Here is a 16,591-nt window from a genome sequence, read left to right on the forward strand (position 1 = left end):
TTTTTTTTAGCAATTCTGAAAAGACAAACTCCAAGGAAAAGGAGTGCCCTAAGCAAAAAGCAAGGAGACAGGAATGGGTGATGTGTGGATGGAGGGCAGATCTCTGGATGTGTGCAGCTTCCTTTCACATGTGAAACAGGACATAAAGGACGAGAATTGGACCTGGTGATCCCTGGCTAATCTCTTCTTGACCTCCAAATGTGTCTTCAGTTTTAACTTCTATCCACTACTGCATAAATAGGACAGTAATTTAAGTTTCCGACCTCAGAATTTCATAGGTTTATCACTCTGTGAACTAGTCCTGCCTTAACCCCCTCCGTTACTCCTTTAGGGGTGGCTTTTAAGTCTTGCTTTTGACAGGATAAATGATTGGAGGCTCTTCTGATTTTTGGAATAAGAAAGTGAGTTCCTAAAAGAAATTGCTTCAGGGAAGCAGCTCTTTCAGTCATATGTAAGAAAGATAGACAGAGATGAATCTGGGCTAGGGAAAAGGATTAGATATAGGCTCCAGGGAATGTTTCATTTAGGAACACTCTGGTGATAAAGGCTTAAATTAGTATGACTTCATTTGGAGCAAACAGGAGATGGTGGAATAAGCAGACATTCCCAAGAAAAAATAAAATATGCTGAAGATCTGAATATCACACACACACACACACACACACACACACACATGAAACAAAGGTGGCTCAGGGCTCTCAATCATCATTTGGGGCCAACATGCCCCAGAGGAGGAAATGACAACCCACTCCAGTATTCTTGCCTGAAGAATCCCACAGACAGAGGAGCCTGGAAGGCAGCAGTTCATGGGGTGGCAAAGAGTCAGACATGACTGAATGACGGAGCATACGTACACACACATGCCCCAGACACCCTCAAATTAAGCTCAGTTTCTACTTTGAAAGTTCCTAGCCTGCTTCCAGGCCCCTATTCAGTTCAGTTCAGTCGCTCAATTGTGTCTGACTTTTCGAGACCCCATGAATCGCAGCACGCCAGGCCTCTCAGTCCATCACCGACTCCCGGGGTTCACTCAGACTCACGTCCATCGAGTCACTGATGCCATCTCATCCTCTGTCATCCCCTTCTCCTCCTGCCCCCAATCCCTCCCAGCATCAGAGTCTTTTCCAATGAGTCAACCCTTCACATGAGGTGGCCAAAGTACTGGAGTTTCAGCTTTAGCATCATTCCTTCCAAAGAAATCCCAGGGCTGATCTCCTTAAGAATGGACTGGCTGGATCTCCTTGCAGTCCAAGGGACTCTCAAGAGTCTTCTCCAACACCACAGTTCAAAAGCATGAACTCTTCGGCGCTCAGCTTTCTTCACAGTCCAACTCTCACATCCATACATGACCACTGGAAAAATCATAGCCTTGACCAGACGGACTTTTGTTTGCAAAGTAATGTCTCTGCTTTTGAATATGCTGTCTAGGTTGGTCATAACTTTTCTTCCAAGGAGTAAGCGTCTTTTAATTTCTTGGCTGCAGTCACCATCTGCAGTGATTTTGGAGCCCCAAAAAATAAAGTCTGACACTGTTTCCACTGTTACCAAGCACCTAAACAAAGGCCTTCCTCCCTTCCTTCAGTTCAGTTCAGTCGCTCAGTCGTGTCTGACTCTTTGCGACCCCATGGACTGCACCACGCCAGGCCTCCCTGTCCTTCACTAACTCCTGGAGTTTACTCAAACTCATGTCCATTGAGTCGGTGATGCCATCCAACCATCTCATCCTCTGTCATCCCCTTCTCCTCCTGCCTTCAATCTTTCCCAGCATCAGGGTCTTTTCAAATGAGTCAGTTCTTCTAATCAGGTGGCCAAAGTATTAGTTTCAGCTTTAGCATCAGTCCTTCCAATGAACATTCAGGATTGATTTCCTTTAGGATGGACTGGTTGGATCTCCTTGCAGTCCAAGGGACCCTCAAGAGTCTTCTCCAACACCACAGTTCAAAAGCATCAATTCTTCCCTTCCTTCAATTCCTTCCAAATGCTCCTCATTCAAACAGCTAGCAGAAGCTCTCTCAGATACCACTTTGCAGTGCTTCTATCAAAGCAAAACAACTCCTCACATAGAAAGCAGGAGCTCCAACTATAGGACCAACCAGTCTCATCTTTTACTTACCAACTGTGGCTCAGCACTGTTAACCTTTTTCAGTCTGTTTTGTAAACGCTTTCCTCTCTATTTCTACTTCCTACCTGTTCCTTCAACCTGGCATAACTTCCCTAACACTATTTTGCCAATCCACACTAATCACTTAACATTCAAGTTTAAGATTAATTTCCTCAGCTAGGCCTTCCTTTGGATGAATCAGGAATCAAAGACTCAGGAAAGAGACTGGGTATAAAGCAACAAGGAGTGGCGAGTACTTGGGGGATAAATGCCCAACTGAGAAAGGACTCACATTTTAAAACATTACACATTTCCTCACCAAACAAGATACGAATGCCACCATTTTGCTCATGCTGAACTGTGCCCACTTTAACTACCATTAGCTATTGTTTTTCCAGATGCTTGTGTCTATGGTACCACTACATTAGGGTGTGTTTTTGCATAAGTTGTCTTACTCCTGGTTGTTATGTTACAGAAGAGTCTAATACAAGTTTAACTTACAAGTACTTATATACATCACGCTAAAAAATGTATTATAAAATCATGTTGGCTATGGTCTCTTTATATATGCGGTATCCAACTATACACATTATATACTTCACTATTTGGAGTTGTATAGAAAAAACAGTACCACTATGCTGTACATCAACTTTGGAACGTTCAAGAGTAATTTTGACATTATCCAACTTTTTGCCTCACGACTTGCATTTAGAAGCTTACCTCCTGACATGCTTAGAGTTCTAGCTGTATTACTTGATTCCTCAACAAAAATGATAACTTGTTCTTGTTTAGACAGTTTTGTAATGCACAGAGCATTTTTATACCCATAGCCTCACGGGAGGCCTTCTAAAACCAGCTGTGGGTGGGAGGAAGACATCATCACCTCCTATTTCAGAGGGAGATAAATGAGTCTCCGACAGGCAGAGTTCATTGGTTGAGATCACCCAGCTAGTGGTTAGCAGAGCTGGACCTCAAATCCTGCTTTCCGAATCTCAAATACAGAACCCTTTCCTTCTCTTGCCTCTGTAATAGGTTATCTCCCTGTGCTGAACATGTAAAAGCACTTAAATGCTCATTCAGTTCTTCTGGTGCTTTGTTTCCAAGGAAAATGAATTTCATAAAATCATTGCAATTTTCAAGGTTTAGTTTCTGACTAAATAAAAACTTAAAAAAAAAAAGTTGTTTCTTTTTTTTCCCCCCTGTAAGGACCATGTATATATAGTAAAGGAACATATATAAATATTGTGTTAACATTTTTTATTAAAAAAATAAAACCCTCATCCATGGAGTAGTTGTGGGTGTTTATCTAAACACAACAAACTGGGATTACTGTTACTGATAAACTACTTTAAGATATCTAACAAGCTAGAAGAGAAAAACATATGAGACCCTTAAATCCATTATCAATTTTAATCCCAATTTTAGACAAGATGTTAGGTACTATAGTTCTTGAATTTTTTATTTTTTTTAAAGTAACAAGAGAGACAGCTAGAATGCTATACCACTTTTTATGCATCTGACTACTGTGTTAATAGGAAAGGGACCAGGAATAAGTTCTAAAAGTCAATACCATTATATGTCTCAAGTTCCTTTTTCATCTAAATCTTTTTAGCCTAATTTTAACTGCACAAACATAACCTCAACTCATTGTATATTTTAAAATGCAATGCAGTTTTAAAAGATAAAGTAATTACAGGTGGCCAAATATGATATGGCATGTTTTACAGTAATGTTTAACTTACTAAGTACATTTCCATTACAAATGGAATTTCAGCAGGACTTCAACTTTTGATTTTTAGCTTTAATTAAATATTTGCAGAGGTAGCTCTTTTGAAAATCAAGTAACTCTAGGGTTTAACTGAATAGTAGTTGAGTTATACTGTTGTTAGTGATAGTAGTTGATAGTGATCTGGTCTCTTCGTCCAGCCAAGAAACACAATGCAGACTGGTACCGACTGGGTACCAGTCTGCGCAGGTAACTCCTGGGGTAACAAAAACCCCCTTTTGATAAATGCTTCAACAACCTGATAAAGGTGATGCTTTACAGTCAAAGGGCTTCCCCTGTGGCTCAGCTGGTAAAGAATCCACCTGCATGCGGGAGTCCTGGGTTTGATCTCTGGGTTGGGAAGATCCCCTGGAGAAGGAAAAGGCTACCCACTCCAGTATTCTGGCCTGGAGAATTCCATAGACTATACAGTCCATTGGGTTGCAAGGAGTCGGACACCATTGAGCGTCTTTCACTTTCACCTTACAGTCAGAAGATTCTGTTCAACTCTTATTTGGTTCACTGCTTTGAGAGTTCCTTGAATTAACCCTCTTATTTATGTCTCAGGGAATGTAGGGCATTCTTACGCTTAGAATAAAAGTGCAGACAATACTAAAATCCTCAAAAGTTTAGTTATATTCTTGAAAACTGCCATTATAATAAGCCAACTACTGCAACAAAAACTGCTCTATGACCAAAGAAATCTATGTCCACTTATTCCCAGGGACTATTCCTCGCAATATATCAGGACTGTAAAAGTAATATGTAATTTACTAAGTAATTTTACTATGCAATCTTAATTGTGATTGCAGCCATGAAATTAAAAGACGCTTACTCCTTGGAAGGAAAGTTATGACCAACCTAGACAGCATATTCAAAAGCAGAGATATTACTTGCCAACAAAGGTCCGTCTAGTCAAGGCTATGGTTTTTCCTGTGGTCATGTATGGATGTGAGAGTTGGACTGTTAAGAAAGTTGAGCGCCGAAGAATTGATGCTTTTGAGCTGTGGTGTTGGAGAAGACTTTTGAGAGTCCCTTGGACTGCAAGGAGATCCAACCAGTCCATCCTAAAGGAGACCAGTCCTGGGTGTTCATTGGAAGGACTGATGCTAAGGCTGAAACTCCAATACTTTGGCCACCTCATGCGAAGAGTGGACTCATTGGAAAAGACTCTGATGCTGGGAGGGATTTGGGGCAGGAGGAGAAGGGGACGACAGAGGATGAGATGGCTGGATGGCATCACTGACTCAATGGACTGAGTCTGAGTGAACTCCAGGAGTTGGTGATGGACAGAGAGCCTGGCGTGCTGCGATTCATGGGGTTGCAAAGAGTCGGACATGACTGAGCGACTGAACTGAACTGAATTTTAATTTCTTCTTTAAAATTTTAATTTATTTTTGGCTGTGCTGGGTCTTCGTTGTCACACGCAGGTTGTGGTGAGTGGGGGCTCTTCTCTAGTTGCAGTGTGAGGCCCTAGTTCCTCTGGACCTGTAGGATCTTCCCAGACCAGGGATTGAACCCATGTCCCCTGTTATTGACAGGTGGATCTTAATCACTGGACCACCAGGCCAGTCCCAGTAATTTAAGTTTCTGATAGGATTCTTTTAGGAGAGGAGAGAAGGGGCAAGGCTCTGGTTTCTTTGGGGATTAAATAAAAAGAGAGTAGGGAATCCCTGGTGGCTCAGCGGTAAAGAATCCACCTGAGATGCAGGAGACATGGGTTTGATCCCTGGATCCGGAAGATCCCCTGGAGAAGAAAATGGCAACCTATTCCAGTATTTTTGCCTGGGAAATCCCAGGGACAGAGGAGCCAGGTGGGCTACAGTCCATGGGGTCACAAGAGTCAAGACCAACTTAGTGACTAAACCACCACCACAAGAAAAGAGTTATCCTATAAAAATTGTTATAAACATCTCTTGATTATTTACATATTGCTCATCCCTCAGGAAAAATTAAATCTATGGTTACTTTTACTTTATCAACCACTATTGGTTTTGTCAACATACAACCAGAAGAAATAGACTTCTGGCCTAGAAAAGAGTGATTTCTCTAAGAAACACATTACAGAGGTCTAACTCTAAGGTTAGAGATATACTTGAAATACCTTCAGTTTCCCTTTTGCATCCATCATAGAGCTTTGACTCAAGTTACTTCTTGAATTATTTAAAATTAACCCATAGGTATTTATTAAATACTTTGCTTTTTATCTGAGTACCTAAGCTGCATTATAAGTCATGATAGAGACAGTGCAAAAAGAAAAAATTCCCAAGTCAAATATAATTTTGGAACTTTGTCAAAACCAGAAAACTTTTTATAAATGGTCATGTACCAGGTGACTGCTTTAAGTGAGATTGTTTTAGGAAATGATTATAGCTACCTAGTTACTATTTATTGAGTGCTTAAAATGTGTCAGGCCAGTGTAATCATTTTTACTATCACCTCTGGGAGTTCTCAGAATACCCTTATTGGGTAGATACTATTATTTGCACTTCTCAATAAAATCCTGTGAAATCACATAAGGTTGCACAACTTTAAAAAGTGACTTGGAGCTCAAACTCTGGCCTGGGTCACTTTAAGAACTGTGCTCTTGCCCACCACTCTAGATAAGTTAGGTCCTCCTTAACAACAGTTATATAAAATGTGAAATATCTGAAAGTTAGAGAATTAAGAACTGATAGGAATAAATAGCTTTTGGGGGGATCACTGTTTTGGTTTTGCACTACAGTTTAAGGAAAATATCATGTGGCAGCTGAATTGTTTTCACTTACGCAAGTAAATAGTAAAAAGTATTTATGACTTATCCTGGGATATGATTTAAGATACATCTTTCTTTCTTTCCTAAAGAGGTACTATACTATTTTAAGAACTTGTGGTTATAACCCTTTAAGAAGTCATTTAATTCTGCTCTTCAAAATGTCACCTGATAGAATAACCAAAGACTATCCAATAATTATATCTTTAACCACGGTAATGTAAGAGAAAACAATCTAGGCAGGGAAAGAAGAGGAAGGAAAAAAAAAAGATGGAGCTAAAGCTCCATCTAAAAAAAATCCCTGGAGAGGAAAATGGCAACCCACTCCAGTCTTCTTGCCTGGAAAATTCTATGGACAGAGGAGGCTGGTAGGCTGCAGTACATGGGGTTGCAAAGAGTCAGACACGACTGAGTGACTAAACAAAAGCAGAATATAGCACAGGAAATCAGACAGTTAATCCTGAAATCAAATATACTCAGCTCTTGTCAAAGGTGGTAATATGGTTAGAATGATAGTATGAATGTGAAATTTCAGGGTAAACCAAAGCTATCTTTTACTAAACGCCCCCACCACCACCCTGCACCCAAAGAAAAAGAGAGAATCAAAGTTTCACAAAATCTGGTATTTTGCTTTGTCAGTCAATCCAACTTTACACACAGGAGAAACTCGTTCTCTGCAGTTTTAGAAGAACCATATTAAAGTGCGTATGGAATAAAGAATAATGTTTTTCTAGCCATTACAGCATAGAGAAGAATGAGATATAAAGGAGCGAATCAAAAGGGCAGTGAGAAGTAAAAAAAAATCTGATCTATTTAACACAATCCTTGTTTTTAGAGAGTTTCTGGAAAACTGTAGCTATCTGATGTAGACCAAAGTGAAAAAAAAAGTCTAAAATGATAGTATTTCATCCAACTATTTAAAGGAACACGGAAGGCAAAATCCAAACTGTACCACGGCCTGAAAGTCAGTTACTGTGAACCAGACCATATAACAATATTCGAAGCATAGTTACTGTGAACCAGACCTTACAACAATATTCGAAGCATAACATCCCATCTTTTTTTCAAAGAGAGAACTTAATGTAGACTTTATAATGGTGTAAATAAACTTACACATCGAATCTGACTATAAATACAAATGAAGATTTGTTCCTTGTGATCCTGATCTCTAGTAAGGTATAAGGAGAAGCAGTAAAATAAGCTTGGATTGGAAGATGGGTATTATTTTTAAAATACTAAAAATTTATAAAATGAAGCATCTAGAACAAAGGAAGCTATTAGAAACCTTGAAACTTGGAGAGGACATGATCACACTTAAGTGTTTTAAAAAGGTCACTCTGGATGGTGAATGGACTCCTGAAGGAAGAGTGGAAGCTTGGAGGCCAGCTGGAAGTCCATGGGACTGGTCCTCAAGAGAGATGAGGTTGGCTGGGTGTGGAGTGGTGGTGATGGATGAAGTTAGATTTCATACATTCGAAGAATGACAGAACTTACTGTAAGGATCAATTAAGTCAAGAAAAGAGGAGATAAATCAAGGTAAACCAGTCAATTACTAGGCAACTGGGAACAAGTGCTGCCATGTACTGAAATGGGGAACACTCACGAAGAGGTAGGTCTGAGGAGTGAAATCAAGAACAGTGTTTGGGACTGTTCCGTTTGAGATAACCTCTTACACTTTGATAAAGAGATGAGATGTTGAAAATTGGTGCCTGGAAACAGGACGATTGGAGCTGGAGATAAACATTTGGAGGTCATTAACATACAGATGACATTTAAATCCTCAGGACTAGATGAGCTCCCCTAGGGAAGTGAATAGAGAGGAAGGAACTGGGATCTCCAACTTCCACAGGCCCGTCAAGCAGAGGATAATCAGCAGAGGAGACTGAGAATGGGCAGGGCAGTGGGAGGAAAACCAGGAAAGTGTTTCTAACAGAAAGAGTAATCAATGGGATGGCGCGATACTCAGCTAAGACAGGAACTGAGAGATTTGACACTGGATTTGACAACAAAGGACCTAGTCAGGCGCAATCTCAGGGATGTGATGGACACAACCCAATTGGAGTGGGCTGGGCAGGGGACAGGAGATTAAAAAGCCCACACTACTTCTCAGATGCATTCACAGCTAATCCTTCTCTCTTTAAGTGTCCCCTTGCACACAGACTTTATTGCACTTATTCATTTAATTTTAATGTCTGCTTGTGACTACTAAGACATGAGTACTTTCTTAAGGCAGGGACCATCACTGACTTATCCAGTGCCTAGTTCTATGCCTGCACATGTCAGAGATAAACATTGGCCAAATGAATATTTGATAGTTCTAGAAATAATTCCTACTCCTACCTTAGTCTTTTATTAAAAACATGTTTCAACTGAGTTTTAACCACATGGATGTGTTTTCTGGTTATCTAAGGCATCACAGTTTCAACAATGAAAACCAAAAGCCATGATACTAAATAAATGTCTTTTTAAAAAATATGCTAACACTTAAGTTTACAGGTAAGCACATTTAGATCCTAAAGTATCTCAGAGAATCTTATTAGAAAGTTCAAGCTTAGTTCCTTCCTTGTACCAGCTCACTGTTCATGAGAAAAGTCTTCTAGCCAAGGTTATCTCGATGGACCACAAACCAAGTGATCATAACTAGTCTATAGAGACAATGTATATGTATAACAAAAGCTTCATGTACTCATGATTATTTTTTGGTTTGTTTTTCACAAACTGTCAAACAAACAAAGAGAGTCAAAACACTGAAACAGAAATGAAAGTAATCTGGAAGTGAAAACACTGACCCTTTCAAGGCCTTTAGGAATCATTTAAAAATGATGCTTGAAATGTAAATCCAGGAACATTATAGACAGTAACTTAATGTTTCAATAATTACTTGCAACAGAAACCATGGAAGGTCTGATCTTCATGTAAAAATCAAATTCAATTTTCATATTATCTGTACTCTATGACAGTCTTAAGTGAAATTTATAGAGAAAGTTATTGAATAAAGGGAGCCTACAAAAATACAAACAAAATTTTAAAATACCTGTTCAAAACCAAAATTTCTTCTACCTAGTAATTTCAACTTCCCCCAAAACATCACCAATCCCCAAAATTTCCACCCAAATGGAAACGTTTGAAACATGTAAATAGTATGGCATTGTTCTAATCTAGACTTAGACCCAAATATACCTCTCAGATATAGAACAGCTAATCAAACCTAAGTCTCCTCATCACCAAACAAAGGACTGAGTGAAGAATGTGGTACTTTCTCTCCCCCACCCTATACTATCCTCCCAACTGCTTCCAATTTCTCTCTCTACTAAGGGTATCCTCCTAGTGCTGATGGCTAGAAATTTCAATTCAACCCTGTTCTTATAAAACCTGGTGTTACATTCCATAGGTTCTATTCATCTATAGTATCTTGTCTCCCACTGTATTCCTAGTTCACATTCTACATTCTCTGATCCTGACCATGTACTTCTTCCTAACTTGTCTACTTCCTTCCGGATGCATCTTACATTCATCATGTGCACAGAGTCCAGAATAATCCTAAAGCATTAGCTCAATCACCTCAACTTTTTAATCAGTGTCTCCCCAGTTTTGACAGAATAAACTCTAATCTGCTCCAGTCTCCCTTTCCTCTCTTTAATCCAATTATATTTTCTCCCGAACTCGAAGATAAGAGGAACAGGGTCTTCTTGCAATTCTAAACCTGATTTAGCTTTTCTACTTTTGCCTTTCCTTGCCTGTGCCACTCCTTCTCATGAAGATGTGATTCCCCTACCTAGTCTCTGCCTGTTAAAACCCTATAAGATCCAAAGCTGTTGTTTAGACCAATAACATGTAGGAACCCCAACAAGAAAGAAACTTATGTTATCTAACAACCTAGTTATTAAACTAGTAGCCAAATGCTCTGACTACTGAGTTCCAATCAAGGTGCTAATTTAATTCATGAATCTTTAAGGAGCATATGCGTGTGTGTCGTGTCCAACTCTGTGCGACCCTATGGACTGTAGCCCACCAGGCTCCTCTGTCCATGGGATTCTCCAGGCAACAATACTGGAGTGGATTGCCATGCCCTCCTCCAGGGGATCTTCCTGACCCAGGGATGGAACGCGCATCTATTATGTCTCCTGCATTGGCAGTCGGGTTCTTTACCACTAGCACCACCAGAGAAGCCCTTAAGGGGCATACAGTCTAATTAATAAGATTCCCTCTTCTTATATCCTATATTAAACTGCTAGCTGTGAAATTCCAGGTTTGGCCTTTGCAGGCCAAGTATTAGTGGAGGCCCTTAAACCAGTTTTTCCTAAAGATTTAACATGGCTATCAAGAGCCATAATGCCACAACCAAAATTGTAGATAGGTAGATAAAATGAACGGAGGGGAAGGGAGAGAGGTAAAGAAAAGAAAGCAATTTTCATGGTAAATCTGACCTGATTCATGCCATGTTTTTCCAGCTTAAATGTGGCTGTATAGACAGTCATTAATTTACTGTATCCTGCTCCAGGCCTGCCTTTCTAGATTTCTGTATTAAGTCATGGGAGATGTCCTATGGAGCTGAGGTATGCAGGCAAGTCAAATGTGCTGTGGTCATACACATGCTGTCTTCTCTAAAACTCTACTCATCTTACACAAAGAAATGCCCATTTCATCACATTTTAGGGACATCTTTTTAAATACTCCAAATACATTTGACCCAAATTGGCAAACACTTGGGTTGAACACTGATGCTAGGCTCCTGATGCTCTCTGTAGTCACTGCAAATTGTTAAAAATGACCCAGCACAGCTTCCATAGTTTTTTGTTTAAAAAAAAAAAAACAAAAAAACAAGTGCAAATAGAAAGGTTCGATCTGGTGTTGTCCTTGATAAGCTTTCCTGTAAATCATTCCAAGGATTTTACACCCCTTTCTTTTTAAATTCTCTTCCTGAACACGGTCCAATCCTTCACATATGTTCTTTCTTTCTCCTCTCAATTCTGGTGCCAAGGTTCCCTGCCTATCCCTTCAGGCAATCTGGCCACTGCTTTTCACTAGGAGGAGCACCCTTTTGCACTGAACACCTGATCATCTGAATACACTTTTCACTTATTGCAAAATGGGGCACAGATTTGACTTTACTTGATATAAAGCTTTTTCAGATCAAGTTCAGCCTCAAGATGGGTTTAAGTTAAAGTCAGTAAATTAATCTATTTAAATTAAAACTGGTTATATGAAAAAACTGCAACAGAAGGAATCTGCTAAGGCAAACCTCATTGTTTCACTTAGTAAGCACGTCAGCAGCAGTGGCAGCTGTGCTGGCAGGTCTGGATGCTTGAGTGGTGCCCTTAAGAACAGGTCCTTCTGTATTTATAACAGCAGATTATTGAACACACACATACACATTCAAAATTGTTTGAGGGCAGGCACAAAAAAGGAAGAGACAGGAAAAAGTAAGGCATGTCTTTTTGTGCCTTAAACCACGATGACTCAAACGCTGATACCTTTACTTGGTAAAAAGAAAGGAGAGGAGAGGATATTTCCTACCCCATTACCTGTGGGATGAGTGATTTCATAAGATCATGGAACACATTAAAGGGAGCTATGATGAAGGACAGTTACTTCAGAGGTTTAAAGAAGACTTTATGCTTTGACTAGAAATAACAGAATCTGGTAATATTGAACAAGACTGAATTCCTCATACAAAATTAAATGTAAGTGTATTTGCACACATTTTCAAAACACTGTCATTTTCCTAGAAGACACTCATACAAGGAGGAAAATTTATTTAAAGCCAATAACTGGAGTTGACAAAAGAATGCGTTAACAGAACCCTTAAAGCATCTTCTTTCTCATGCTCAGGCATAGAGAATGAATGTCTCCTGCCTTGAGATGCATCTATGCAAGACTTTTACGTAATAGTTGGACAAACATGATAGTATTATTTGAGCCACCACCTTTGAAACTTTAAGTAAACATTAAAAAAAAAAAAATCAACAGGCTCAGCAATGGCAGATTCTGAAAACAATATTTTGATAAGGTTTTTGTTACTGCAAAATGACTTACTCAAATGTCAAAATAAAGCCAGCTACACATTACTGAAGGAATTGGCTAAGGTAAGTTTTAGAATTTTGAGATTTGATTTAAAACACTTTTAGGATATATCTGGGAGACATATGTAATTATAGTAACATATAAAATGTATTTAAATGTATAGGGATTTAAAGTAAAATTAAATCATTTAAAATGTATAGGGATTATATAGACCATAAATTCAGACATGAATTTAGAATGACTATAAAGTTGTAATATGTGATTTTATTTAGTAACTTTATCTTCATTCAAAATAAACTATGGGGGAAAAAAGTAGCTTTGCAATATATACTAAATATCTATATCAGTATTCTGAATTCATTCTGCAAACCATGAAAATAACTTTCTAATTAATATATTTTTATATATAATCAACTGGAAACTGTTTCTGTATTCAAACTGAGTGAAAAACAACTTTTAGGAAATATTTACTCCAGCTATAACTCCCATTCCTGAACTCACAATGTCTCTATCCCCCCACCTCAATCTCTGTTTAAAAGGTTCCCAAATAGCATTCTTCATTTCTTCTCTAAAAATAGAAAACTTGAGTAATGAAGGTCAATTAGGTTTGTTTGTCTTGAAACAGTGAGGAATTGTTTCCAATTAAAGATTCTGTTTCCATGGACTCTAATAATTTCGGATACTTGCCTAATTACATCTAGAGAACTTCTGTATTTAGCCTAAGTCATAGTTTCCTAAAATTCCTAAATGTACCTCCCTGAAGTCTTGGGTCAAGTACGTTAATTTAGGAAAATCCAATACAAAATAATCTGGATAAAAATAACTCTGATGCTTAATTTAGGAAATTAACCTCTTGAAGTTTCTGGGTCTTAGAAAGTCATCACAAGTGGAGGAATAACAGTCATAACCTTGCATAGGCCAACACTTGGGAGGCCACTTGTCAAGCATCAAGCATCTTCCTATCAAGTACAGGAATGGTAAAGTTTCATATGAGAGGTTAAAGCTATCCTGCCCCTCCTCCCCAGGAGAAAACAGAATTCCAAATGCAGCTACAATTTAAAGTTAGGAGCCCTACTTTGATAAGGGTGGAAAGTGTAACAGACCAAGTATGTATCGTTCTCCTGGAGGATAAAAGCTGGGCCATCTGCCCACTGCTGGCAACTTTACTGTGATGGGGGAGCCCCCATCCTGCCTGAGTCAGGAGGAGAGGCCCTGAGGATACCTCTGTGGGAAGTTTGGCTGAACACACCATTTTTCAGCTGTCAGAAGCTCCCAGTCTCACCCCGATTCCTGCTTTTCCAAGTCCCTTAAAGTGTTTCTGTGGCTAAAGTGACAGTCAATCCTGGGGACGGAACTGGTTAAGTCAGAAACAAGGCTGGGACCAATTGCAACCGTCAAATCACGTATTTCTTCCTCCTCTCCCTGCATACTACCACTTTTACTACCAGCCTTCCGGAAGAAAAGGCACCCAAGGACTAAACTCAGAAAGGGAGAGGGGCTTGGAAAAGTCTTCTGAGGTTCCCTTCTCGGCCTCTGTAGACTGACCAGGCCTCTTAATTTGCATACACAGAGATGGAAACAGATAGTAATGATACTAATAGGCAATAGCAGTCAGGAGTAAGGAAAGCCGTTGACTTTAGTACCTTTGCCTATAAAGTGAAAATAAATAATCAAGAACTAAGCAGTGGGATGGAAGAATTTTTGATCTATTTCTTAAGACAATGGCATATAAATGTGGGGGCTTTTAGGCTCAAAGCATTCTAAACTTTAATCCCAAGCACCAAGCGCTAAGGTGTAGGAGGCAGAAACCAAGGGAGGAAAACAAATAGCATTCTCTTCTTGGGCCCCAGCAGCCATGCAGGTCAGGGAGCACTGGGGGCTCCTCTGTCACCTCACTCTCCCTGGGGAGCACCCCTTCCCTGTGTGGCCTCCTCACCCACCTTTTTCTTCCCTCTGATCCGGCGTCTGTCAATCTTACTGTAATCAGCTGTACAGTTTGTCAGTTGTCCCCCAAGATGGCTGGCTGAATTACTGCCCCCAGAGATGCCTCTCCCAACCCCTGTGTGTCAGTCTTTATCTGCTCCCTGGGTCTGTTTCTGACTGCAGGTTGGCCTCCCCGGCTGACTCCTTGCTCTCTGGTTTCTGAGCGTTTTTTCCTCTTTACATACCCTGACCTACCTTCTTCCCTCTGTCATTGCTTCCACGCCCTCCCCTAGGAACACAGACCAGCTTATCTCTCCATCTTGCAGGGCTGAGTTTCTCTCCACTGTCTGCCCCTGTCCCTCTGCCTGCCTATCTGGCTTCCAAAACACAGGGCCCGGCACTCCATGCTGGTGCTGCTCTCTCCCCTGCAGATGCACCTGTCTGGGAGTAGCTACTGACACAAGCAGTTTTTCTGTCTTTATTTCCTCGCCTTCCTACTGCTGAGTGTACACTGACTTCCCAGTCATACTTGAGACCTTTTTCCCCCCTGAGATTTCACAGGTGTGTGCAAGGCTTCTCCTTGTGCATGCCTTCCTCCCTCCACTCCTGGATCTGCGGGGTTTTCACCTGTACAGTCTCTGGTGGGTAACACATATGCCCTGGAATGTACATCCATGCGTCCACTCTGTGAGTGCCATCTGCGGGCATGTCCCTGAGTCTCTGCTGCTGTTTACAGGGAAGGTGAGTTCAGGCACTTCTCAAGCTGTGCACAGCCGCGTGCCTCCCGCTGTGTGCATCCTTAGGTATGGGGGCCTCTCTGAAGGTTAAGTTACAGCTCCTAGGTTCACACTTCTGCCGTTTTTGCCTACTGCTCTGGGCCTTCCTTCGAAGCATTTAAAGTGCCTGGCACTAGTGGGAGCTCAACAGATGTTAATTCCTTTCTCCACTTTTATCTGAACAACTGTGTGTGTCCGGGTGTCCTCCTGGCCTCTGCGCCTGCTTTATGAGATCAGTTAATCGGTGCATGTCTCCTTGGCATGGGCTCGGCTCTTTGTCGGGATGCCCTGCGGGTTCTCTCCTCCACGGATGTCTCTCTTTTCGAAGCGACTGTTAACCGGTCTCTCAGATGATCTATGCCTTCCCTTTCGCGATGCGTCCACTCTGCCTCCCTCACCCACACACGGTACTGCATGGCCATAAACGGCGTCCCCAGACACTCCGCTTGCTGCGTCCCTTCGCAGTGCCTTCCGCCCTCTCTCTCACTTTTTTTTCCCCCCTAAAACCTGCAAACGCGTTCCTTGGTGTGTCCTCTCCAATCGCTGAGTCTGTGAGCCTTCGCTATGCTCGAGTTGTGTGTGTCTGTGTCCACGCTCTCTCCGGAAGGCGCAGCGGGGTGCGACACCCGAGTCTGCCCAGAATGCAGTGTAACCATCTCCCCTCCAAGCCCTGCACCCCGACACCCCGATCCCGGTCTCTCTCTAGGTCAGTGAGTCCGCCCCGGCCGCGAGCGACGCGTCTTTGGGGGATGAGGAGCCACAGAGAATCCTTCTCTCTAGGGGACCGAGGTCCTCGCTCCCGGGTGAGCGCTGGGTGTGTGTGTGTGTGTGTGTGTGTGTGTGTGTGTGTGACTCCCCGGTTCTCTGGGAACCCGAAGCGCCCGTGTGCCCGAGTCCCTCGAAGTGTAAGGTGTGCCCCCCTCCGCCCGCGTACGCGGAGCGCCCCTGTCAGCCTCTGCGAGTACACGGTGGGCACCCACCTCACCCACCCCTCCACGCCCCGTACGCGACCGCCCGTGTGTCCCCAAGTCCCTGCGGGTAACTGTGTGTCCCACCTTCACACGCGGAGCGCCAGGGTCCCGGTCTCTCCGCGGCTCTACGGTTGGGACCCTCCGCCCCCCCAAAGCGGACGGCTAGTGCCAGCCGGTCCTCTCGGTTCGGTATCTGGACGCTGCCCTCCCCCCATCCACCCCCAAACGTCGTGGGGGCAGAGAAGCCATTTCACTCGTCTCTTCCCTGGTTGCCTCTTT

General features: G+C 41.7%; 1 protein-coding gene across 1 annotated transcript in view; it reads right to left on the reverse strand.

Moving 5' to 3' along the window:
* The window catches only part of ELL2 (elongation factor, RNA polymerase II, 2), a 72,018-nt gene extending 56,777 nt beyond the window's left edge, over positions 1–15,241 (reverse strand). The window contains exon 1 of the mRNA XM_010832000.1: positions 15,095–15,241. Within this exon, the coding sequence (XP_010830302.1) occupies positions 15,095–15,241 (147 nt within the window). The remainder of the gene's footprint in view (positions 1–15,094) is intronic.
* Between the last annotated feature and the right edge of the window lie 1,350 nt (positions 15,242–16,591).

Source organism: Bison bison, unplaced genomic scaffold (genome assembly GCF_000754665.1).
Source record: "Bison bison bison isolate TAMUID 2011002044 unplaced genomic scaffold, Bison_UMD1.0 scf7180017864533, whole genome shotgun sequence".
In the NCBI taxonomy this organism is placed as follows: Eukaryota; Metazoa; Chordata; class Mammalia; order Artiodactyla; family Bovidae; genus Bison; species Bison bison.